Raw genomic sequence first — 26,158 nt, 5'->3', positions numbered from 1 at the left:
TTTTACACCGATAATTAAATGCTTCCTTTAGCCTGTCAAACATGCCACGCAAAAGCATGTTTTATTCAACACAAACAAGTAGGCCGAAGCATCGTATTTTACAGAACGTAATTTATGAACATATTTTTAATGGCATTTTTAATACTAGGTAAAGGTCCTGCTGTGTACACAGAAAAAGTGTCAACCCTAACGGAGTACGTTTTTTACATCCCTCGCACCTGCTGGAGAGTAATTATCGCAGAGCACTTTGGTGTGTGCGTATTAGCATAATATTTTATATCACGCATAACATTAACGACTGTAATAAGTGTAATGGTAATGCGTGGTAACTCAGCGCTGCTTAGCGCAAGCTGATGTCCGTGTTTAAACTGATGGTGAGGGGGGATAACCCTAAGAGCTCAGACCCGCCGCCCCGCCTACCCACTCAGAGCTCAATAGGACAGGCCTGGCTGTTTGGACTGGTGCTAAATGGCTTTGCGTGGCTAGCCTGGAGCCCTATCCTGTGTCAGGACCGAGCAGCTTAATTAAAAAGCTTTAACTGTACTGCCGTTGATCCTCTAGCTAGCCCCTAGTGCAGGAAGCGAGGGGATTCCCCCGGTGTGATGCGCAGAACACAACGGACGCTTCTGCTCGCACGCATAACTTCATCTCGCTCTGAACAGGTACAGACACAACGCTGATTTATGCTTTCGCGGGAAAAACTCCAGGCGAGGTCGATACGCGCCATGTTTTGTCGCGCCGGGAAACAAAACAGCCATTTACTGACGCCGGTTGGAGAAACCGAATTATTTTCCGTCGGCAGCACTAAATCTGGAAGTCCTCCGGAGGTTGGCGTTGAAAGCAAATAATTTTAGCAGGCCTGGATCTACTGGGCGGCGATGGTGATTATCGCAGGAAAGAACGTCGTCGCATTTACCCTCTCTGTCTTTCATCTGCCGAGGGGTTGTCAGGCCCAGATTTGCCAAAGTACGAAAGAAAACAGCGCAGTTATGATTTTTATATTTTTTTAAAACGGCTTTGGACAAGCCTTCGGTTTTGCAATACTTTCTTCTTCTTTTTTTAAAAATGTTTTTTTACTCTGCCCACAAATCCAAATTGGGTACAGTATTAAGCTGTCAGTTATGCGAGTGGCGCCACCGACTCGGATTTCAGCTGCAATAAAGCAAAAAGAAAAAACGGGGGGGGGGAAAAAAGAAGAAGAAGAAGAAGAAAGGAAAACAATTATGGGCCGCACGTTAAAGTAATTACGCCGGGGGGGCCCCGAGGAGCGGCTGCGCCGTTCGGCGCGCCCGGGGTCCCAGGGAAAAGGAACACGGAGACTTTTACGACAACACGGTCTCATAATTTTTATTGCCGCTTCTATTGATACGTTTCCCACACGACGGCCGTGATTTACGCCGCCGCTGCGGGTCTCTCCGGATGAGGCTGGCTGCTGACGGGGGAGGCTTTCCTGCCGCAGCTCGCTCCCCTACGCCTCTTACATAAATAAATAAAACATTAATGAGCGCTCTCTCGCCGCTCTCCGTCTCCCTCGCTCTCTTCCCTACCCCTCTCTCCCCCTCTCTCTCTCTCTCTCTCTCTCTCCGCAGCAGCAGTGCCGACCTCCAGCCCCCCTGCCCCTTCACCGAAATTCTGCTCGGAACCGAAAGGGAGGACGGTAACTGGCTGACTGGGCACAAGCTCACCTTGTTGCTAGACCTGCTTTAAAAAAATAAATTAAAAAAAACATGGGCTTCGGTTTTAATGGAGAAGGCTGCGAGTCTGCGCATAGAGTGTGTGTGTGTGTGTTGGAGGAGTGCCCAGAGGAGAACTTTTCTTCTACAAACAGATGAGGTGTGTGTGGTGGGGGGGTGGTGGATGGTGGGGCGGGGGAAGGGGAAGGGGGTGAGGGGGGGTCGGAGCTCCCAAGCTCTTAGTAAAACCAGAGAGGCACGTTTCGACTTGCTGTGATTTTTGCAGACTGCGCCGTGTTTTTACACACAGCACGCACAAGGCGAAACAGGAAATTGCCGGAGGACGGCTGGAACGAAGAGGGGCCACTTCCTGTGAACCGGGGGAGGGAGACACGAGCTCCCGCTGAGAAGCCCTCTGTGAAGCAGACGCGTCCCGCGGAGGGCATCTCGGATTCGGTCGGCTACTCCCGACTGCCGGGATCGGTCACGTTTGGGGGGGTCGGGAAAGGGCGAGCGTTAGCCGATCCCCGCATCCCGTCCCGTCCCGTCTGCACCTCCAGGCCTTGCGTTCTCACATGGGGAGATTTACGGCTGGCCTCAGGCCCGACACGCACCTGACAGCACGGCCCTGGAAGACACGCGGGGGGGGGGAGCGGATTGAGAAATGGCTGCTTGGAGAGGAGCTCCAGACGGCAGCACAATGTGTACTTATTGATTTCCTCTTCCCCAGGGCGGTCGGGGGGGGGGGGGGGTGCGGGGGGGAATAGGGGGCTCTTTGCAAAGGTTACACAGTGTAAGTGTTAGTTTAGAGTCTGCAGCCAGTCATGCCAACACACTTCTGCCGCTGTCCATTTGCATGCATGTTTGTGTGTGTGTGCGTGTGTGCTTGAATGTGAGTGTGTGTGTGTGTGTGTGCATGTGTGTGTGGGCACGTGTGTGTGTAATTGTGTGCTTGTGCGTGTGTGTGAGTGTGTGTGTGTGCATGTGTGTGTGGGCACGTGTGTGTGTGTGTGTGTGTGAGTGAGTGAGTGAGTGAGTGAGTGTGTGTGTGTGTGTGTGTGAGTGTGTGTGTGTGAGTGAGTGAGTGTGTGTGTGTGTGTGTGTGTGTGTGAGTGTGTGTGTGTGTGTATGTGTGTGTGTGTGAGTGTGTGTGTGAGTGTGTGTGTGTGTGTGTGTGTGTGATCATGGTGGGACAGGGGTGTGGGAGTTACTCGACCGGCTGACCCAGTTCTCTCCCAGCCCTGTTCGTCCGCCCGGTTCCCTGGCCTTCTGCGGCCCCTCTTTCAGCAGCACTGCGCTGAGGAGGGAACCAGGAGGGAGCAATCTGCAGTCAAAAGGTCACGCAGTTCAGCCTCAATCTGCTGCCGCTCTCTGTCAGAATGCTCCGGCTCCCACCGGCTCCCTGTGCTCACATGCTGGTGAATGCCCCCCTCTGGTGGACGCCACCGGTACCTGCAACGTGGAGAGAAAAAATAATTATCTTTCCATCTTCACGCTGACATCAAATGGAGCCCATGGGGGAGATGTTTGCGATTAGCACTTACGGGCCGCACAGAGGGGAACATTATCAGAATTGGGAGGTTTTATGAAGGAGGCGGGGTCGCTGTGTGGCTGAGGTCCCTTGGCTGTCGTTGGGATCCTGTTTGAATTGATTTGGCGCCCCCAGCCTCCCGCTGCTCGTTGGCTGCAGCCTCTCTGAAGCGGCGCCATTCTGTACGAAATCCGCCGCTGAACGTTCCGGAGAATGTGCACTAATTTAACCCTTGAAGGTGTGGCATCGCAGCGATGCGATTAGAATGTTCTTGACTGAGCATTCCGACGCTGATGTAACGACCACTGCTGGCAATTCAAAGCAATGGGGTTCTAGAACACTGATTTAGAATTATGAAAAACATTCCGAAAAGCCTGCTCTTCAAAGGGTTAATAAAACAGAATCATAATGTTTTTTTTCTACTGCTACTAGTAATGAAGGGTTTACAATAAGAAGGGCCTTGCTTTTTTGCATCAATTGATTTATTCTGTACATTTACAGCCGCCTGGTATTCGGGGAAATGGTGGAAACATTACATCAGCATCCTCTGAGACTTGTATTAATCCATCGCCATGCGAAATGTGTAAAAAGAACCAAAAACGCAGAGCTGAAACGGAGCAGACATCACGCTGTTTTTATGGAGTTTCTCTCTTTTTTTTCTTTCTTTTGATAAACAACAGCAGAGCCTGCGTGCAGATGCAGGTCACCTGACAGACGGAAGGAAACAGAAGCTGTTGAGGCTGTTGAGTGATCCTCCTGCGGCACCTCTTCTGACACCCAGTCTGTGACATCCAATCAGTGCTTCGCCTCACAACTGTCACGTAACGCCAGAGCGCATTCAATTACAGCATTACATTACATTACATTACATTACATTACATTGCATTGCATTGCATTGCATTGCATTGCATTACATTACATTACATTACATTGCATTACAGGCATTTAGCAGACACTCTTATCCGGAGCAACTTGCACAACTTTAGCATTTTTCGATTTTGACATTTTTTTGTATTCATTTACACTGCTGGATATTTACTGAAGCAATTTAGGTCATGTGCATCTCTCAAGGGCACGACAGCGGCGTCCTAGCTGGGAATCGAACCCACAACCTACAGGTTCAACAAGATTTCTTAGCTATCATTATACTGCACTATCTTCCCACATATTCTGGGAAATGCATTATTGTGTCTTTATTAATTTTGAAAAGTGAGCGCAGGGTGGAATTCGAGGGTTTTAGCGAAACCGAACGAAAACCGTGTGAGGGAGACGAAGAGGCGGCATCGCCGGCTTCTTCGACTTTTCCCCATTTTCTGGGGGCGACTCCAAAAATAGCCACCGCCAGATTTGGAACAATCTTCTTATCCTGGGTATGAGAAAACGGCTGAAAGATGGAAGGACAAGAGCGGATGAACCGGGAGACGAGGTCAGCGCACGTGACAGGGTCACAGACGCTTGGCATTACATAACGTGAACAGGAACAGGACTCCAGAAAGATTTTGATTACACCGCTACTGAATGATGTCCAGCACTGTTTGTACCTAGGAAGAGAGGCCCAAGAGAAACATTATTAGGAGCAGTTATGTGCAGTTAGGAATTTCCCATGTTATGTGTGGGAACTACTTTAATGGGCATTCTACTTCACTGATGTATCCTTTGAGCGATAGTGTGCTAGTTTTTTTTATCATATGCAATATTTGATAAGCAAATGTGTGCAAGTAGCTCATTACCGCTGCACTGAAGTGCAAATCTCATCAGCAATAAAGGCATACACATCACATTTCGTTAATAAATAGTTGTGAGATGTGATGTCGGCATGACTATGAAAATACAGAAACAGGCCTAGTGGGCTCCATAGAGAGTGGAAGAGAATGAGAAAGTGTTTCGTGCGTAGAAATCACAGCCTGTCTACATGCAAAAAAAAAGATTGATTTCATACCATTATAAAGCAAAGATTTAACACAGAGAAAGATTTAGTGGACAGTATTGGCTTACCCTGCTGGGGTGTGCAGTAACTGAGATACGATGGCATTAACGAGTGCATGCATACCGGAATAAAGCATGTCACCGATCTTTTTTATCAGCTGGTGCTGCTGGAGAAAGACTCAGTGAAACAGGAGAGAGAGGGGGGAGGTGGGTCACCAGATAAGCTCGTTGCTCAGAATCTGGTCAGCAGTAATTTTCAAAATCCGCCCTTCACATTTGTCACGTTTAAGGGGTCCGTCGTGAAGGCGATCCTTTCATTCGACGTTTCCACCCTGAAACGAGTCTGCTCTCTAATGCACTGACTCAGAATCGGTTTGTCCCAGAGAAAGTGCAGGCGGCGGACTGGCGTGAGCTTGGGGGCTCTCAGGCGCGCACGTAGAGACACGCCACGGGCGCATTTCATTTTCAGATTCTAATAAATTTTTAGGCCGGGACTCTGGAACGAAAATAGCCACACGGGCTTTGCGGAACAATCCGTGCCGAAGACAATCCAGTTTCTCAATATGTGGCAAATCCACCATAAAACACCTTTGCAATGCTCTGACACTTTTCTCAAATGAAAAAATAAATGAACGAATCACAGACTCAGAAACTTGCTCCAGCCTCCGATTGGCCGGAAATATAAATGGTAAATGCAGGACATTTATAGTTTCTTACATATTTTTTAATACAAGTATATTTGACAGGGCATGCCTTCACAGAAACAAGATTTGCTCACATTAATCTCCAAATCATTACAGAGAGCATGAAGGAGGTTCTTATCCCCTGTTAGCTTTCACAATGCAGACAATTATATTCCAAAACAAATTACACAGTTTACAGCAAATTTAAAAAAACGTTTTCATTATACACAGATCAAAGAGGCAGTGGGTAATCCTGCAAGAACACAATCCAAACCGATGGAAATCTGACGGAGACACAACGCTGTGCCTCAGTCAGTACTGGTGTGTTTTTTTTTTTTCTTTTCTTTTTTCTTTCTCGCTTTCCGCTGCAGTTTTTAACACGGCTGTGTTATTCCGTGGTGATGAAAGTTCTCGCTGATAAAAACCGACAGCGACGAACACAGCTACATTAACCTCAATGAAGGGAAAGAAAAAGGCTGTTTTTCCCCCCGTCTCTCCGTCCCGCTGAGGATTTTGACGGAACGCTCCCAGCGGCGGAAGGAAGGCAGGTGATGTCTGCGCGAAGAGCAATCGCAGCTGTTGGAACCTTTCGCAAAATTTGGCAGCCGCAGCGCGTAACGGCTTCTCTCTGGCTCCGCCAAGCATTCGTCTAAATGAACGGGCTGTTCCTCCGCTGCAATACGTCCATAATTAATAAAATACGACCCGAAAAGTACAAAGCCTAAACGACTCCGTCTCATCGCAAGCGGTGCTTTGGATAAATGGCCAGATTAAGGATGATGGATGACTGACATTCGGATTAGCCGCGGGCACGGGCGCCTCATCCCGGTTCATATTAATTAGGTAGAGATCCAAACACAGTTTAACGGAGCCATTAAAACGTCGTACTGCGGGAGATGTATAATGGCGGGAGTGTAATATTCGGGCCGTGCACACGAGGCCTCTCCCGCGCTCATTTGTCAGGCTAGCGGTGGGAGGTGGGTCCGGGAAGAGTGTTATTGGCTCAGGACTCCTAGCTGGGAGGGGGGTCATTTTTGGTGTTCAGTCTGTGTCTCTCACCCTGACAGAGTCCACAAGGTGACTTTATCCACCCCCTCCCCCCCACCTGCCCCCCCCCCCCCCCCCCCTCTCACACCCACAGCCACACCAGGAGGAGGCCAGCCAGCAGGGCCAGGCAGTGCAGTGTACCAGGGCGGCAGCAGGGGGCGCTGTTGCACAGGTCCGTATCGCAGCAGTGGATTCGCACCCCGGGCAGCTCCTGCTGCTGGCAGTGCCGCGACGTGGCGCAGCCGCTGGTCAGAACGATCCCCAGCGCCGCTGCCAATCACACAGAAAAGGGGAGGAGTTTAGCAGGGTTACCTACAGGGTTACTTCAAGTGTGTCAAACAAGAAATAAACTAGCCAATTAAACCAATGGAGCTGCTCAGCTGTGGTTTGGTATCAGTGTGTGGACGTGTCACAGCCTGTCCTCATATCATTTTACTGACCCTGAGGGCAAGGGCATGAGGAAGAGTGGGAGCATGCAGGGAGGGGGTGTGATTATTGAGGGAGGGGGTACGGTCATACTGAAAGGGGGTGTGATCATTAAGGCTATCAGAATGCTGGGAGGGGGGTGTGGTCTTGGAGGGAAAGGATGTGGGCATTGAGAGAGGGGGTGTGGTCATGGAGGGACAGGGTGTGGTCATGGAGGGAGGGGTGCAGTCATTAAAAATCACAGGGAGGGTGTGTATCTGCTGTCCTGACAGTTTTGGGGAGCTCATTCCACAGTTGAGCTCTTCAAGAGAGAGATCAAGAGGGGGGACTCTTCAGGAAATGCAAGGTAATTTAGGATCCTGCATCCTGTCTCCTAAAAAACTATTTGCCAGATTGGCCCTTGCACATGGTGCTATCTGCCAAACGTCTTGTTTGACCCACTTACGTCTGTAACGAGGATTGAGAGCGGAGGACGGCAGTGGCTCAGAGCCCATTTCCCTCCAGTGAATACAAATACAGCCACAACAAAGTCCAGACTCCCTTCCCACAAAACAGGCTACCATTCATCCACAGCCAAGATAAAGTTATTACAACAGGAATACATTAACTAATATCCTCTGTCCCATGAAAAAGTGTTCTCCCTACCCTGAGCCCGTGAGTTCCTTTACTGGGAAAAATAAACTCACAATGTACTCCACCAAGCAAAAACAATTTTTTAATGAGCACAAGATTACTTAAAGAACAATCATTTTAGTGGCTGTGTCATTCTAGGCATGCTGGAGCCTTGCTGTGTATCCGATTAAGCGACTGTTTATACAGTCCCATCCATCAACATTAAGAAATCGGGATGTGCTGTTAAATCTTTGTGGATTCCAACAGCAAAGTATTTAAACCAGCAGGACAGATTTTGCATTGCTCGTTCACATTAGCACCGAATAATTCTCGAACAGCACTCACTAACAAACATCCAGTTATCACGGAAACGCAGGCTGCGCGTTTACCGTGTTGTTTGCTAAACGCTAACTCTCGGGACAATCGGATTCCCTTTAAGAGGGAAAGACACGTAATTGGTAACCTTCGGAGCAATCTGATACCCTTTGGGAGACGCGTAGCTTATAGACCCTTGGGTCTCCATTCCGATCCTCATTTATATTCCCTCGATCGATCCCCGCTAATAGCTCCATCTGAGCCTGGTAATTATTTAGCAACAACCTGACCTGTATACCGCGGCTGAGAACAGGACTGAAGGATGAAGACGCTCTGGTCAATGCATTGCTGAACGGTAGTAATTTAGCGTCTTATTGTGCTGTGAAATTAGAATTGGTGAGTGGCACCCGGGCAGGTTGGGTGATTAGGCCGCCTGCGCCCGGGCGACGAGCTGGTCTCGGTGGACGGTGGGGGGCTATTTAGGGTAGGATGAGCGGAAGGGAGGTGGTTAACACACCTTTACAAGGCATCTGCCAACCTTATGGGCAGTGTGAGTGGTGTGATCACTCTTGCTGAACACTGGCAGAATTCCTCGTTTTAATCCTAAATTTCTCTCCCTTGATGAAATAAATTGCTTAAATTCACATTACCTCTGAAAAATCAATCAATTTAAACTGTCTCTTAAATATTTTAACTGAATGTTAATGCAGTTCAAGCTTTATGAATTACATCTTCAGGCTCAGAAATAAAAAATGTTTCTTAAAACGTTTGAAACTTGTAGTACTACAGTTCAAACATGATCATATACAGCCCCTGCTGCTGGCTCGGGAGAGTGAAGACTACTTCTTTTCTAGTCTCAATATTTAAATCTAGATTAAGAACACACCTCTATGCTCAGGCTTATAATTAGTTATAGCCTGGAGACAGGATGCGAGAAGCCTGTAGTCATAGAGCTTTGTAGGTGGCAATCCTTTCCTTGCTGTCACCTGTCAATCAGCTGTGACCCGACTTTACATGGGCTGGCTCTTGATAGGCGGGTATGGTTGCCTACCCCTCATGACTGCATGGGCTCTCCATCCCTGTCCTAGTAGCTATGCAGCCATATATTACTCCTGGCGGGGTCCCCCCAATACATACTACGGCCCCTTTACCCACTGTCTGCTATATTGCAAATTCCCTAATTGGGAACCTGAGGGTGAGGGTGAAGCAGGTTTTTGTTTTAGCCCAGCAACTACAACACCTGATTCAACTAATTAACTAATCATGGTCTCCAATCAAGACCTTGATAAATAGAATTAGGAAACAAAACAGAACAAAAACCTGCACTCACACCGGCCCTCTTCGGACAAGATTGGACACCCCTGGTATATATATATAACAATCTGCCTGCGTGCAATTATGTAACATACTATATGGTCCCATTTTTAGCTTGTCATATCATATGACTTGTGGAACATGTATATTTATATCAGCAGGACCAGAGTGGTGTTGTGGGAGGCCTGTTGTTCCTGGACGCTAGCTCCAGTCCCTGGCCGATTGGAGCCGGGCCAGGTTTTGCAGCTGGTCAGGACACGTTCACCTGAAGGCAGTGATTCAGTCACACCCCTAATTAGACCCACAAAGCACTACAGACTGAGGAGGATGAGGTTAGTAGAGCCTGGTGAGTGGCAATTAGTGGTTGTTGGAGTAGTGGAGCCTGCTTTTACATGAGGATGTGGGACGGCAGAGTGGGAAACGAGGTAAGGAGAGTGTTGTTTCTTATTTTTACTCAGGAGTGCAGGACCCTGTTTCACAATGCAAGGAGGGTATTTCATGAAGCTGGGTTAACTGGATAACTGCGCTGAGTAAAACACGGAATGGCTCTTTTTTACTTCGGTCCACGTTCCAGATTTGGGAGGATTTCCGGGTTTTACTCGGCGCAGTTATCCAGCTGACTCAGTGACGCTGCATGGAGGGGAAGCGCCGCCCAGGAAGGCGCTACTCACTGCTCTCCGTCTTGAGGCAGAAGCGGTGCTTGAAGCCCTTGTGGGAGTGGGAGCAGGTGATGACCTCGGGGTTGGAGCAGCCCACGTCCACGTACCTCCTCTCCTGGATGATGTTGCAGCCGTAGCACTGCAGCCCGTGAGCTGAGCCGCGGACAGGGAGAGCGGAAAGGAGCGTTAGCCGCGGACGTCGCACGCATCGTCCGTTCAAACGTCAGAGAGTCAGGCTGGTTGAGAGACATTGGGCCTCATTCCCGAAACGTGAGTACGAGCACTTTTGATCGTAAACTGTGCGTAAGAACGTTTCCGTGAACATTTTGGGATTTGTCATTTTTTTCTTATCTGTACGTGTTCGTGGCTGTTTCCTAATGCTAATCACGTGAACAGGATTGCTCATAAAATTTACAAACATTTGCCATTCATCACCTCATACACCTGGGATATGCACAAAAACAAAGGTCTGCACATGTGTCATGAATCCCATATCGGTTTTTCGTAGGAACATTTTTAAGAACAAAAGTATGAATAATTTAAGAAAGGTTTTGTGAATGAGGCCCAATGGTTCCTGGTGTTCCTGATATGTATGCAGAAGGTCCAGGTCATAGTCCTGTGATGAGAGTGCTTGTGATGGGATGACAGGGACTGTAGTGACAGTCCAGTAAAGTGGATATAACGTGTTTTACCAGCTCGACTCGTGCACCGTGTCCATCCTTTGCTCTTTCCAAAATGACTGACTGAACTCTGACTGAACTGTAATTTGTAATTTGTAATTTCTTACAAATGGAAATTCTTGCAGATGGTTCTTCTTACCAAGGGTCCAACCTCCACAGGGAGGAGAAGCCAGAATTCAGCAGATTTTACACTTCTGCCCTGTTATAGTCTCCTTTCTTCCGAAAGCACTCAAGATTATGGGTGTCAAAACCATACCAAGGAGGTCAAATTACAGCACGAGCGATGTTCCTCACAGTGTGTGAAGTTAGGCTGCGTTCACACCGCTGCTACGATATCTGTCAAAAATGCACAGTTGCTTTCAAAGAGAGCTACACATTGGCAGACGATTGAGACCAGTGCATGGCAGTACATAAAAATAACATTCAGTTGAACCTTCGACTGATCTTGACTTCATTTTGATATGCATGTACAGCAGCCAATGAGAGGGCGAGCTAGGGCAGGAGCAGGCGCTCAGTGGGCGGGGCTTATGGTCGTTTGCATTTTCCAGCCAGATGAAAGAGAAGCTCATTTTGGCTCTGAGCGCTCACCAAGAGCGGTTTCACCCATCCGTAAAGACGTATAAAGAGCGCTCACAGCGGGCGCTGCCGTTAGCATGGCTGAAATATGCGCATTCGTTTACCTCAGAAAGCCCATGAGGCTTGTGAGATGCAGCTCTATAGGATATGACAGGCTAACAAAATAACTTAATTTACCTCCTTATGGGGCTAGCTGGAGGTCGCTATACTTGCGGACGCGGCTACGTTTGCTTGCAAATGTATGTTTTTTTTTTTCATTTTAATTTGGAATTCTAAGCTCTGTTTGTTGGCCAGTCTTGTTGTTTCATCTTCCTTTGGAGGAAGGAGAGCTCAGGGAAATGTAATTTTAACCAAGAGGTTGCGAGTTTGAATAAATAAATGCTGTAAATAAAGACAATAAATATCATAAAGTGATTTTGTGTTGGCACTGTCAGTCACCCAGGATTTTGCCATATGGTAAGCAAATAAATAATTATGCTACTTCATATTTCCGGTATGCAGCGTATTTCTCTACTTTAAGTTTCCCCGGATTCCATATGTAGACAAAATGCGTGGAAATTCATGTTAATGAAAGCTGCCACGAGAGCGACTAAATGTTTCGAGCGTCATTTGCAGTCTGATTAATGAAATCCTGTCGGGGTAGGCCTCCTCTAAGCGACCGAATAAAAAGCAGATCGCTTCCATAAATGTGACAATTTAATCAGTTTCTTCCCCCGCGAGGAGACGGCGGTTCATCAATCTGAAACGGGCGAGAGACGCTTGCGAAATGTCGCATTCGCCGCTACTGTTGCTGCAGTTGATGGGCTTAAAGTCAGGCAGATAAAGCCCGATTCGCGGAGAGAAACCCTGGGTGATTCTGCCGATACCCATCCCTGATTTACACACTACCGGAAGCGTAGCCCAATGTGTGGATTCACCAGCCAGGGAAGTTTCTAATCAACATTACTACAACATTAACATGTGGGTTTACATTAACACAAGCATTACCACAACATTAACATGTGGGTTTACATTAACACAAGCATTACCACAACATTAACATGTGGGTTTACATTAACACAAGCATTACCACAACATTAACATGTGGATTAACTTTAACTTCAGTTTTATAGAGCCTACTGTTTTACTGCTCTTCTGAGGAAACCTGCTGGTCTTGGTTTTCAGTGATTGCTTTGACTCACCAGACTCTTAGCTCAACACCCATTCTCAAGCTGTTTACTCACAAAGCGACTCCACGTAGAATTACGAAAACTTGTAAATAAGTAAAGCTGACTTCTTAAAATATACCGAGAAGCACGATTCACGTTAAGCAGTACAAATTGTACTCTGGCAGGTGTATTCAAAGATTTTCTCGTCAGTGAGTATGGGTATGGCTGAATCACGACTTGTTTTTAAAATAAGAACTTGTTAAGTGCGTAAAATCTCTGGAGTGTCACATGGTGGCAGTACTAAGAAGGAAACTTTGTGCCAAAGCAACGCCCGTCTGGGTAAAAGGCCGTCCCGGTGTGGACAGAAATTTAGGCCATGATATCTGAGTAAAAGATGAAATGCTTTTGGGCTGGCAGCAGACCTGGGTCAAATATGTATTTGTTTTGGATTCAAATGCTTTTTTACACTTTACTGATCTTGTCTGGTGCATTGGAACCAATGAAATGCTCTCAAAAAGTGCAAACCCCGTCTTCTGGTCTTATTGGCAGGCTCAATTACACCAGGCAAGATCAACAGAGCACAGAAAAATATTTGAATCCAAAACAAATGCGTATTTGACCCAGGTCGGGCTGGCGGACAAACGGTCCTCATATGTTCATATGCTTGTGTTCACGGGGTTAGCGGATCTCAATGGCAGGAGCATGGAGGGAAAAGCTCTTATGTGTGACCATAGTACTGATGGTACGGTCTTCCCCGCTTCTTCCGCCTGTCACCGTGTGCACGTGTCACATGACTGGTCATGTGACGGCCATCCGGAAACTTCCCAGTCATAATGCAGTCCAGCCAATGGGGACTGACTGTGGGTCTCCCTCCCTCTCACACCTGTGTCTCACCTGAGATCACCTACAGGTGGCGTTGTGCCTTTTCCTTCATTATTTTCTCTATTTTCATTAGAGTGTGCGGTAAAAAAGCACAACACAAATAAAATTTAATGGAATTGAACTGAATTTCCTCGCTGTTTCACAGAGACACCGCTGTTCTCTCGCCAGGTTAATCAGCCTCAAAGAAGCTGTCGTGCAGATTTTCAGAGGCGAATTAATCCCGCCACACGCTCTGACAGAAATCACTTATCCGCCAAAGTCAACCCGGAGCGCCGGGCGTCCGCGAACGCGCGTCAGATTTCAGGATACGCGTGTCAGGAGGCAGGAACAGAGAGATTAACTGAAATCTGAGATGAATAAAATACGACCGGCTCCGCTGAAGTGCTGTGAAGTGCCGCACATCAGGGAACAAATTCAGCCTGAGTTGGCATTGATGTCTCCCCCCAGTTTATAATATCTCTCTTTCTAACAAAATACAAAGAGGGAAAAAAAGCGTAGACGGAAGATGATGCCTTCCTCTCGGGAGACTGATGATTTGAGAGGAAGGAGGGAGATATTTAAATGAGACATCTGGTGTCACTCCAGGATTCGGTGCAATTCGCCTGGCTGTTGTAGCTGTGAATGGAGCCACCTGACCTCGCTGCCGCGTCTCGGATCCCGGAGCAGCCTCCAGTCAAAAGCTCCGCGCGCACACTTCCTGTTACAGGTGCTCTCAGGAAGGGCAATTTAAAAATAAATAACACGTTGTTTACTTTAAAATGAAAAATTCTCCCATTATGCAAAATTTTAAAATGTATGGTATATATTCACCACAGAATATGTACGGTAAACACTACTCTCCATAAAGCTAACAGCAGTAAATCAGGGCCCGTAATATTTATTATTATCTCCGCCAGGCGTAGCCTGCAGGGGATCATACGTTTGGTCACGTGTGTTTGTGTGTTTGTGTCTCTCTCCGTAGCTGATCTCGCATACTACTGGGCCGATCAGCCTCATACTTGTTGTGCATGCTGACAGCAGGCCAAGGACCTGAACTCTAGAATATTTTACAAATCTCTCAGCGAAAAGTATTTTATTTTAATTAATTTCCATCATTGTTGTCCATTCAAATAACTCATAACTGGCCGATAGGGGGGCACAAGTGATCAAAAACTGCTTTCGTTTGGAATGCCTGGTGGAGATCTGCACTCTACTGAGTGCACTCTTCTATTTATATATCAGAAAATGATGATAATGCTCATAATACAGTGTAAGACATTTAAAATAATAATGAAATTAGGCTTACTCAGGTGGAAAGGGAGAATGTGTGGAATTGTTATCACGCGTTAGCCTTCTGTGTCTATTTATAATGCAAGGCATGACATCTCAGTTAATATTTACAATCCTCAGTTGGGGATCTTGGTTGCTGACCATTCATGGAGAAGAATATAATAGATGTGGTTATATTGAGATGAATCTCCAAAGATGTCACTAATACTAAGGTGAATGAGCAGAGCAGTTGCTGTTTAGTGATGAGATGGGCCAAATGCCTGCTTACTCCTCGGAGATGCTATGGCTAACAAGGCTAAATCACCATGGCTACACCACGTACGTTATCAAACAGGTGAGATTAATCCTGCCCTTAAAACCATACACATGCCCCTTTAGTTTTGGTCTAAGAGTGTTTAAGGAACATCTGGTCAAACTTTCCTTAAATATTCACATTCCGCTGCATCTCCTTCCTAAACTTTTAACACAAATATTGTATATTATTATTTTTGCAGGAAATAAATAACAAACTCTATTTTAAAGTAATCTATATATAATTTGCATCGCCAAACATGACTTGTGTTGGCTGAGAGAGAGAGAGAGAGAGAGAAAGAGAGAGGGAGAGAGATGGGTATGTGTGTATTTGGAGGAGAGAGAGAGGGAGAGAAAGAGAGAGATGTGTGCATTTTGAGGAGAGAGAAAGAGAGAGGGAGGGATGGAGAGAGAGAGGTATGTGTGTGTCAGGAAGAGATAGAGAGGGAAAGAAAGAGACAGAGGGCGGTGTGTGTGCGTTTGGAGGAGAGAGAGAGAGGGGAGGAGAAAGAAAGCGAGAGGGAGTGAAAGCGAGAGAGGTAGAGAGACGGTGATAGAGGGAGGTATGTGTGTGTGAGAGAGAGAGACCAGCTCTTAGATGCACCTGTTCCAGGCTCCATGTTAAATGCACCTGCTATTCTCTGCTCCTCTCCACTCACAGGCTCTGGGTTTCAGGGCTACAATCACCAAAGTGCCAAATCTGGCTGGTCTTTACCCTACACTGCATTTCCAGCCAGCCAATGTGAAACTAATCTTATCAGATCGCTAAACTGATTTAGTCTAATATTTTAATTTAATTAAAACGTCTTATTAAGCAGCCAACTGCCCTCTCATCTCTCATTGAACCTTATCCTGCTTAAATCTGCACAGAATTTCCCATTGCCATATTCTCAAGGCTGCTTCTAATCCCAATTCTATCATACACGGGTGCTATTTTTACAGTCCCATGGCGAAAAACTGTAAACCAGCATAGCTGAGCATTTACTGACTACAGGTTAGAGAAACAGACGCAAATCATTTTATGCAAATAAATAAAACACTCTATTTTTACTCTAAGTAATCTGTATATAATATGATTTGTATGTGTGTGAGTGAGAGTGTGTTTGTTTTTGTGAGTGTGAGTGAGAGTGTGTGTGTGTGTGTGTATGTGTGTGTGTGAGTGAGAGTGTGTATGTGTGTTTATGTTTATGTGTTTGTGTGTGTGTGTGCGCGCGCGTGTGTGTGTGAGTGAGAGTGTGTGTGTATGTGTGTTTATTTTTATGTGTTTGTGTGTGTGTGTGCGTGCGCGTGTGTGTGTGTGCGTGTGTGTGTGAGTGAGAGTGTGTGTGTATGTGTGTTTATGTTTATGTGTTTGTGTGTGTGTTTGTGTGTGTGTGTGCGCGCGCGTGTGTGTTTGTTTTCGTGTTAATTATGAAGCTGTGGGGAGCGCTAGCAGCTGTCGGATGTATGGCACCTACGCTCTTTAGCAGCGAGGAAGATGAGGGACCCTGTCGAAGGCCAGGTCCTCAGACACCTCCCGTTTCTCCGTTCCGCTGGCTGCCATGGAAACTGCCTGGGAGAACCTGTGTGGGCTCCAGCCAGCTGCCTGGTTTGATGAGCCAGATGTGTGTGATGCGTTCATTTCCCCCATAATTTAATTGGCTGGCTGTGTGTGTGTGTGTGTGTGTGGGGGGGGGGGGTTGTTTTTATCTGAGTACTTTCCTCAAACACAGAGACCGGGCAGCGTTCACCCTTTTACAGACTGTGGAGTTTAGCACAAACACAGACCGTGCTGGTAGTGCCATATTGCCACTAAAAATACCTGTTAAACTGCCTTTTGTATTTTTGTATTATGTGGGAGAGGGAGGTTGACTGACAATATGTTCTAGAAGGCACTGGGACAATGAAAAGAACCCTGGAGGGGGTTCTGCATTTGGAAGAGTATTATTCCAGCTCTACTGCTGATACAGCGCCTTAGAACTAAGATGGTAGTAGTAATGTTCAGGGTGTATTGATTTAAAACAGATTGAATGTGAGGTGTGATGGGTTTTTGCGAGCGCCCCGTTGTTTTCTGTCCTCTCGTTAAAAAAATCAGAAATGCAGTCCTCTGTCCTCGCCGTACGAAACAAACGAATGACTCTCAGACCTGTTAATTTTGCATCTTTTGTTCTCTCATTGTCACTCAGAATTCCACTGAGGAAAATCGAAAAAAATGTCACCCCCGCAAGGTTAAATTATATCTGACAGACAGACAGACTGCTTAAGCATCCTGACAGAATATGGTTTTACTGAGATGTCGAAAAAAAAAAAAGTCAGATTAGAGAAGGGATCATTCTCGTAAATAATCTTTCTAAGCCCTGAAACTTGATCCAAAAAATTTCAGCGGCTCATAAGAGAATCTGTCTTTGACAGCATCCCACTGATGCAGAATCTGTCTGTGGCCATCTGGCCAGTCTAACAGCCCATAAAGGGTCCACAAACGGAGACACAAAGAGCTGTGTTTGAAACAACGAGTGATTGAGGTTATAATGCAAAGCCAAGGACCTCAGAGTCTCACCAGGGAAATGATTCCCCCCCCTTGTCGTATCCTGTGAAACAGAACAGTACAGGTCCCTGTTCTGACACAGTGTGCCATCACAGATACATTTATCCACCTAAGTTAAATACCTTTTACTCAGGAACACCAGCAGTTCTGAACTCTGATCATTTTCTCAGGCACCATTTTTCTAAAATGTTTATTTCTTACAACAATGTGTTTTCTTTCACAAAACAAATTAATTGGCATATTTAAGGCACATAAAACACACACACATAGAAACACAAACACGCACACAGACACACAAACACACAGAAACACAAAAACACACACAAACACATAGAAACACAAAAACACACACACATGCACAAGTGCACACATACAACCACACACTCTCTCACACACACTCACACATACACACACACACACACACCCACACATACACACACACACACACTCTCACACACACACACACACACACGCACACACGGTTCCAAAGGGCACCAGAGAGCCCCTCACTTACCCTGCCAGCAGAGGAGCAGGGAGGCGAGTAAGAGTCCGAGCGCGAGCCCCAGCCCGGCGCGTAGAGTCATGGGTGCTGTGCTGGCGGGACCGAGTCGGTCCGAGCTCCGGGTACCGCCGCCGCCGCTCCTCACGCAGCCTCACAGGAGCCCCGATCCCCCCCGGAGGAGCGAGCGCAACGCTAGCCTCGCCTACCGAGAAACACACACACACACGCTCGCCACGCGCTCGCTCTCTCACACACTCACCGCGCGCAACCACACGAGCGCACGGACCCTGTGAGCGCAGGAGGAGGCGGAGAGGAAGGGAGGGAGGGAGGGAGGGGGGGGAGGGCTGTAGCGGGAGGGGGGGGGGGGGCAAACAGTCAAGTGCGATATAAATAAAGAAGTTCCCTCTTGAGTGGTCGCCGTGCTCCTTTGGCGAGCGGGAGAGGGAGAGTCGATAGCCGCGCGCCTTGGCGGAGAACATCACTGCCCCCCACCCCCTACCCCCTTTCCCCCCCACTCTCACCTCCCTAGGAGGAGGGAGGTGCTGGAGACCCGCTGTGGGAGGTGAGGTGGGGGGGAAGGGGGGGGGAGTACAAGCGGTCACTCAGGAATAGAAGCGAAAAGCAGGATTGCTTTCTGATTGAAAAATCCGCGGCTCTAATAACAACGTAAACACGCCGCGTCAGCGCCGGGCCGACCGTGTTCACGCCGATAACCCCGGGGAGGTCAGCCCAGCCCAGCCCAGCCCAGCCCAGCCCTCTCTGTTTTGGGTAACGCCGTTCAGCTTAGGGGCGGGGGTGGGGGGGGGGGTTTGGGGGGGTGGCGAAATTCAGTCTAATCAAGGTTGAAATCCCTTCTCAGAGTCCGTAATGCAGGGGGATAAGGCTGGCTTTGCGGTAAGCTGCTGGACCAAAAGCAGCATATGGTCCCCTGCTATGGATCCCGTCGCAGGTTCCCGTCTCTCATATGAAGGTGTATTTATGGCCTAAGTGACTGATTTCTCTCCCTTTTGTTTCTTTTTAAAGGGCCTTTCATTATATAATGAAGCAGGAACGAACTCCATTTTTCTCTGCCAGGCGCTGATTGCCCTGGAGCCAGACAGGGCCTGTGTTTGCCCTGTGAGCGGTGGTAGTGGGGGGATGGGGGCGAGCACCGGGGGCTGCTTTTGAACTGTCCCCAATCAGTATTCACCTCAGCCCTACACCTGCAGGTCCTCCCCCCCCCCCGCCCCCTCTCCTGGAATCCAGCTGCTATACCCCTCTTTCTGACATTCTCAAGCCAACTGAGGAGAAAAAATGCTCAGAAAACGTGGTCAAAAACCTTTCTGTATTTCACTGAACACATGCACATCCACAGTCACGAGATCATCAATGCCCAGTTCATATTAATGTATTCAGTCAGATTTTTTCAAAAGATGGGAATCAATTGAGAAATACTGAATATAATGCAAGCCATTCCTCCTCATCTATCCCAGTCTTTATTGATAAAAAAAATAAATAAAGAATACAGCATAGCCTACGGGACTGGAGGTGAGCCACCCCCTCCTCTCTTTCATTCTGTCAGAGCGCTCAGCATCCGACGGTTATAGAGCGAGAGGAGGAGTCGTCCGGGCGGCCGCGCAGCGATGTCACAGTTCCCCTCGGCTCGAGCGCAGAGCAGCCCCCGCGTCTAAGTGTCACACGGAGACAGTCCGTCAGGGCTGAGCGGCGTTTCCATTTTCGTCTTCGAGGGAAGGCGAACGCGGAGAGTACGCGAACTGGAAATTCAAAAAACGCGACGGTGGAAGAAGAAGAAGAAGAAAAAAAAACGGAAGAAGTGCGCGCGTCTCCTTCAGAAACACCAGAAGTGAGAACACGATGCATGAAAAGTTAATTTCGCTTCGAGGCTCACAGGCTGAGCATCTGTCGCCTCTCCCGCTCACAACAATGTTAGAGAGATTTCCTTTAAAACCTGCCATAACTGTAGCCTATAACGGATATTAATCGCGGCGTAGCCTATATCGTCGCTATTTTATCACTATCTAAACTCAGAAGGGACAATGAGCAGCTAAGATATTAAATACACACAAATTAATTCCAGAATTCAAACGTGGGCTTTAATTTACTTACTTTATTCTGTCTGACCGCCTTTCCGTGCTCCGATGGATGAAATTTCGTTTTTGTCGTTTTTTAAAAAAAAAGCGTGATTATCGCCTTATAATTCAGGCCCTCGGCGTGAGATTAGTGACTGGGGGCTCTGGACGGGAAGCTGCCTTTTACCGCGGGGATTTCGGAAGTAATTGAAAGTTCGGCCAGATCTGTGTGCCTCGGCACTTAAGACCCAAGAGCTCCATCCCCCTTCTGCAGCACAAGGATGATTTAGCGAGGACTAATCTCCTCTTGGGGAAGAGAATGTGCCAGCAATCCCGAATTTCCTGTCATTCCCGTGTCCGCCGCCGATGGCTCTGGTGCAATAGCACCCACATTTGCCCGTAATTAAACAATCAAAAATGTAAAAGTCTTCACATTAAAAATGTGTCACGTCCCGGTTCTCATGGTTTAAGGATTACAGGTTTCCTAGATACATGCGGACATGACACCAGGCAAGTTCAAACACTGCATCGAACCCGGGATTATGTCATCTAAGACTTAGTCTGGGTGTTTAGAGGAGCTGCGAGTGTCTCTCTGTTCAAACATGTATGACGGGTATGGGTGGGGAATGGAGGAGGTTCGGGTGGGGGTGGGGGTGGGGGGTGGGGGCAGCCGGAGGCCCGTGTTGCAGGGCTGTGTCCCTGCTGTCCTGGAACGGGGGGATTGGGGAAGGGGGGTGGCCTGTGGTAGCAGACTGACATGGCCTAACCAGAAGCCATATTCTCCATGGCTGAGTGCGCTTTGCTGAGGAGACCCTGGGCGAGGTTTGGGGATATTTAACCATCTGTCCGCGCTGGAGAGGCGCCGTCACCATCGCAGTCTGAGAATCGCAGAATCGCACCAGAGCAAGGGCCCGGGGCAGGGATCGAGCCTACCCCCCTCCCCCTCCCTCTCCCCCTCCACCACCACCCACCCCCTCCCTCTCCCCCTCCACCACCACCTACCCCCTCCCCCTCAACCACCTCGCCGTCGCCACTGACGGCCGCACACAGTGCGTCCCGTTATCCTGTCCTAACGGACCACGAGGAAGGCCGCCTGTCCGTCAGCACTACATCTAGCAGGAGAGTGAGGAGACGGCCTGCTTTCAGCACGGGGTGCCACGGAAATCTCCAGGGCAGGGGAGGTTTGATTCGTTTCCCTTTGAGTGGGTTTTAGAGCATTGGGCCGTGGTTGGAATGTGCAGCGGTGAGCACGAGGAGGTTGGGGGTTCGAGTCCTGGGCCGGCCGGATCCTCTCTGCGTGAAGTTTGTGTGTTCTCCCCGTGCGTGTCCTCCGGGTACTCCGGTTTCCTCCCACACCGAAAGACATTCGTGTCAAGTTATAGGTACACTTCTGCCGTTGCCCTTGACCGAGGCACTGGCCTCAGAACTGGAGTTGGTCCCCGGGCGCTGCACTGTGTCTACCCACTAAGTAGCTAGGCTGGGTCAAATGCCAAGTACAAATTACTCCACAGGGTTCAATAAAGTATAACTTCACGTAACACGGTTTACAAGTTGCAGTGAACTGAAAAAATCATCTCGCAGGACACTGATTGATTGAAATGGTCTGATTGGTAGTTTGATTAATGCTGTCTGACAGCTGATGAAGTCTATGCAGCTGCCTACGGTCTGGTTTCTCCTCTATTCCCCCATGGACCCTCCGCTAAATAAAAAACCTAACTGGATGCTCCACCAAAGGCAAAGTCAAACAAGCCCAACTCTACTCTTTGGGCAGACGTATCTGCAGGGAGAGAGTCTGTGCTTCGTTCATCTCCTCGTAGACTTAACACGTCAGGGAACATTTAAATACTGTAAATAAATGCCACTACATTTTTAAAATCACTGCCCCATTTTCTAAAAATATAAATAATACCAATGAAATGTGTTTAATCACCTTATTTCATCACTGTAAAGTGACATCCGAGAGTTGTTGTTGAGCAACCAATCCCTGAATTTCACAGTAAAAATTCACCCATTTTCCATTGTTAAAGAGTCCATTGTTAAAACCGAAGCTCTCCCGCCAGCCCGCCATGCTACCTGGTCCTCACGATGGCCGCGCACGTTAGCCTTTGTCTGTAAATGCCACCGCTCCACGCTGTCTGTGTTCATTAGCTCAGGAGCTGATATTCAAACCAGACCAGAGCCGGACACGGGACTGCGCTGTGGACACTGCATGAGGCGCCGCTGTTCTCCTTAATTAGCTCCGAGGGTGTTCGGTGTTATTTCGGCTTCAGCTGTCGATCGACCAAGAAAAAATGGATATTCTAGACGTTTCTAACAGCCAGCCTGATTTACAGCGGTTGGTATAATATGATACAGGGGCATTCTGGGATTTGTGGTCGACACTTCTTATTTCTCTGCGGTAGCCTTTTCCTTGTTATGTTTCCAAGGACTTCGTTTTTTAAACTTGGGAATATGTACAATCAGTTACTATAACAGTCATGAATCTGCAAAATGATGCATTTCAGAGTTGAGTTTGGTTAAAAAAATAGAACTTCAAGGAATTCATCCAGCCCTGCTTGTGAATAATGGTGGACTGGACAGCTCAAGACCCAGAAGGAAAGGTATTTTCATTGTATTTTCTACAGGCCTAAGTGCTTGGAACATATTGTGGCTGGTACACTACACCAAAATAAAAATTCTGCACCCTGTCCATTAAAAACGTCTCTCTCATTGGCTAAGACAGAGACTCCAGCACAGCCTGTTTAAAGGAAAACTGAGGACAAAGCCTGGATTTTAAGGGCAGTGGATATATACTGAATAATTAAAAACTGACACAGATACAACTGAGGAATATTTAACAGGCTCTCAGATTTATAGTTCAGCATACGCACCAGTTGAACAATCTTTTAATTTATACTCTCTCTCTCCCTCCCTCCCTCTCTTTCTCACTCTCTCTCTCTCATCCCTCGCTAGCTTAAATTCAGCGTCTACGCTGCTTTGTCAGAGTGCATATTTTTTAAAATAGGAAAACTGACCCAAAACACGCTGACATCTGGCCTCATTACGAGGCTCATGGGATACATATTCAGGCCCGTTCCTGGAGTAATAATACGATGCGCTGCATAATCAGATTGGCTTCATTACTTTCGGGAGCGTAGCCCCGCCGCATCGCTGCAGCGAATTATATGAATTTCAAAAGCGCTGTGCCCTGGACCCTCCAAGCACACATAATAACTCCACTACACTTTTGGCCTTTTCTGTGTTTCACGGTTGGCTACTGTGTAACCCCATTTTGAAATAATGAATTTCAGCTTCATTAAGACAATTAAATGAATCGGTGGATGAGCAGCAGCTCTTATGGGGGTGGGGGGTGGGGCAGAAACAGTTGGCACTCACACGCCCGGGCCGAGATTGGACCTGAAGACTGGGCCTTTTTTGAGTGAGACAGGTGCATCAGCTGGACAGACCAACCAGGAGGCCCCTCTCTAAATGCTCTGAAATTAAGCTTATATGAGGAAACAGCAGCTATTTGAATATCTTTCACATTGATGGCATTTGATTTAGCAGGGTCACAGTCACTTTATTGTTGCCATACAAGTGGAACGTGCGGCTTTTGTGATGGAGGGCACTAGGACCAAGATTCAGTCTAAACACGATTAGTTTTAGATTTATCTTTGCAAATAGCGGAAAAAAATTAACTGATTTCTTATGGCATGTAAATAGTCAACAAGTGTGAGCAAATGGCATGTCTCCTTTGAATGTTTGTTCCAGTTCTGACTGACTCAGAGAACAGAGCTTAATTAAATAAAGCAATTAATAATGATTAAAGTCAGCTGTAGTCGTCTGCTGTTCTTCTGCTGCCTTTGAGGTATATTGTGTAAGCGGAGGATTTATTAAGAGCAAATGACTCCGAATGACAAGTGGCATGTCAGTGTGTGCTTCTGATGAAGCCCCAGAGTGTGGAACTCCTTCACGGGCGATGGGGCCTTTCACCACCCTGATGAGGACACTTTTGGGTCCCATGTTCCTGCTTCAGCCATTCAGTGCTGGGGGGGGGGGGGAGGTCTTCTAGGCGATGTTCACCGGGATGGTCTTGTGTGACTGACTGCTTGCATTCACGTGGTACCTCTCATTCTTCTGCTTTTCCCTCTTTTTAACGGAGCAGGAAAAACCGGGCTGTGGACCAGGAAAACCGGGCCTTGGGCTTGGAAAACTGGGCCGTGGACCAGGAAAAACGGGCAATGGACCAGGAAAACCGGGCTGTGGACCAGGAAAACCGGGCCATGGACCAGGAAAACCGGGCTGTCCAAGATCTCTCCGGCCCGAGGCTTGTTCTCTCTGTGCAGCGCTGGCGGAAGTGAACGGTTGAGGGGGCGTTTTTGCGCCTCACGCACGCGCTCTCCGGAGCGCGCTCTGTAGGTAACAACGAGCGCCGTCGAACTGTGCGATTGCCCATCAGCCCTTGCGGTGTTTGTCTGTTGGAAGTTCCAGGAACTGCAGCAGCTCTTGACTGGCCTGACTGGTTACTGTAAGAAACAGGACTTTTTTTATTTGAATTCACATTCATTTTACTTTGAGTCTAAGCAGGTCCTGACAGTCTGCTGTTTAAACCTTCAGTTTTGTCCTTCCCGTTGTACATGCTCTGTTTTATGTTCAGTTATAGCATGATCCCATATTGGTTCAACAGGGCAGAGGGCAAAAAAAGACATTTTATCACAATGTCCCACTGTTGTAAAAAAAAAAAAACTGTTTAAAGTCATAGAAATGTCTCCTCTGAAAATGATTTTGCATAATATCTGTCAGTATAGTTTCAGTGTGTGGCTAAAGCAGTCACTTGTGAATCTGAATTACGGTCTTGTAGGTACATTATTGTACAGATCCATAACCAGTCTCGTTTCTCATCGCTAATGACCACATTAAATGGACTGGTTTGAATCACAAGCCTGTTGTAAAATCTATTCAATATAAGGGGGACCCTCTCTGTAGAGCATGAAATTAAAAGCTAATTTCAAGGTGAAAGAAACATTCCTCATTTCATGGTGGCAAAAACAAAACCATGACAGCAAAGAGTCCAATTCCTAGTTATGGGAGAAATACAAACAACATTCTAGTTTTTTGTTTTGTTTTTGCAAGATGGGGAACATTTCTGCAATGTCTGCAAGGAATCCAGAAAGCCTTCTTGGTTTTTTACAAACTCAGAGGGAACAGCTCTGTAACAAAAAAACACAGACAGCCATGTTTTTTTTTTTAGAAACACAGGAAGGGGTTCTGTCAGGAATACAGATGAATTCTTCAGCAGGACCGGGAGCGGTTTCTGTGCATGTCATTCCCACCTCCATCACTCAAATTGATAAAGCATCGAAAAACAGGGGGAAAAAAACAGAGCAGAATCTGGTAGCCAGAAGCGGCTGAGACCCTGTATCAACTGTGTATTAGCCGGGAGGCAGTACACAGTCCCTGGTTTTCAGTTTAAAAATCTGGTGACGCTATTTTGCCTCATTCCGTTGCAGGCATCCTGCAGTCGGTGGAGGTTGGCGAGACCTGTTTCTGTCTCTGAGGAGTGCATCGCAGTTACCCACAATCCTTTGCTCACATTTTTCCCTTGACCCCTTGAACTGACTCGCACCACCTGGTCCCAGAGTAAGTGTATTTGTGCCAGCAAAGTTCTCTCACATTTTGTTGTGTTTCTGTGCCTTCAGAACGGTTCTGTGCAAGCTGCGCTATCAAACAAGCTCGTATTTCACCGTAGTGCCTGTATTTTTAATGTGTGTTAATCCACAAACATGCAGGACTGTTAGAAACACGATAGAAAAAACTGTGAGGTAAGATTTGAAGTGACAGGCTACATTTTTTTTTTTGTGAAAACAGTGTGTTCTTTCTGAGATCGGAATTTCCACCCTGGCTTTAAAGGGAACAGGAAGAGAGAACAGCTATACATCGCAGATTTACAGGAAAGGGGTGGGGGTGGGGGGGGGGGGTGTCTTCCAATGGGATCAGCCATATGTGCAGAATTCCACGGGGCACGTCCAGTCTGACTTACACACCTTCATGC

General features: G+C 47.4%; 1 protein-coding gene across 1 annotated transcript; it reads right to left on the bottom strand.

Annotated features, from left to right (window-relative positions):
- Positions 1-6,942: 6,942 nt before the first annotated feature.
- On the bottom strand, positions 6,943-18,339 carry LOC118213018. The gene is made up of 3 exons (XM_035391610.1): positions 18,071-18,339; positions 10,199-10,339; positions 6,943-7,130 (listed from the first exon to the last, which is right to left on the bottom strand). The coding sequence occupies exons 1-3, from the start codon at positions 18,138-18,140 to the stop codon at positions 6,943-6,945; spliced, it is 399 nt and encodes a 132-aa protein (XP_035247501.1). The 5' UTR covers positions 18,141-18,339.
- Between the last annotated feature and the right edge of the window lie 7,819 nt (positions 18,340-26,158).

This window comes from Anguilla anguilla, chromosome 14 (genome assembly GCF_013347855.1).
Source record: "Anguilla anguilla isolate fAngAng1 chromosome 14, fAngAng1.pri, whole genome shotgun sequence".
In the NCBI taxonomy this organism is placed as follows: domain Eukaryota; kingdom Metazoa; phylum Chordata; class Actinopteri; order Anguilliformes; family Anguillidae; genus Anguilla; species Anguilla anguilla.
Note: the sequence above shows the minus strand (reverse complement) of the source record. Positions and strands in the feature narration are given on the sequence as shown.

Coding starts and splice junctions, on each gene's coding strand:
- LOC118213018 (XM_035391610.1), bottom strand. CDS start 18,140: ATGACTCTACGCGCCGGGCTGGGGCTCGCGCTCGGACTCTTACTCGCC. Junction 10,340..18,070: donor CCTGCTCCTCTGCTGGCAGG/GTAAGTGAGGGG, acceptor TCCGCGGCTCAG/CTCACGGGCTGCAGTGCTAC. Junction 7,131..10,198: donor CTGCCTCAAGACGGAGAGCA/GTGAGTAGCGCC, acceptor TGTGATTGGCAG/CGGCGCTGGGGATCGTTCTG.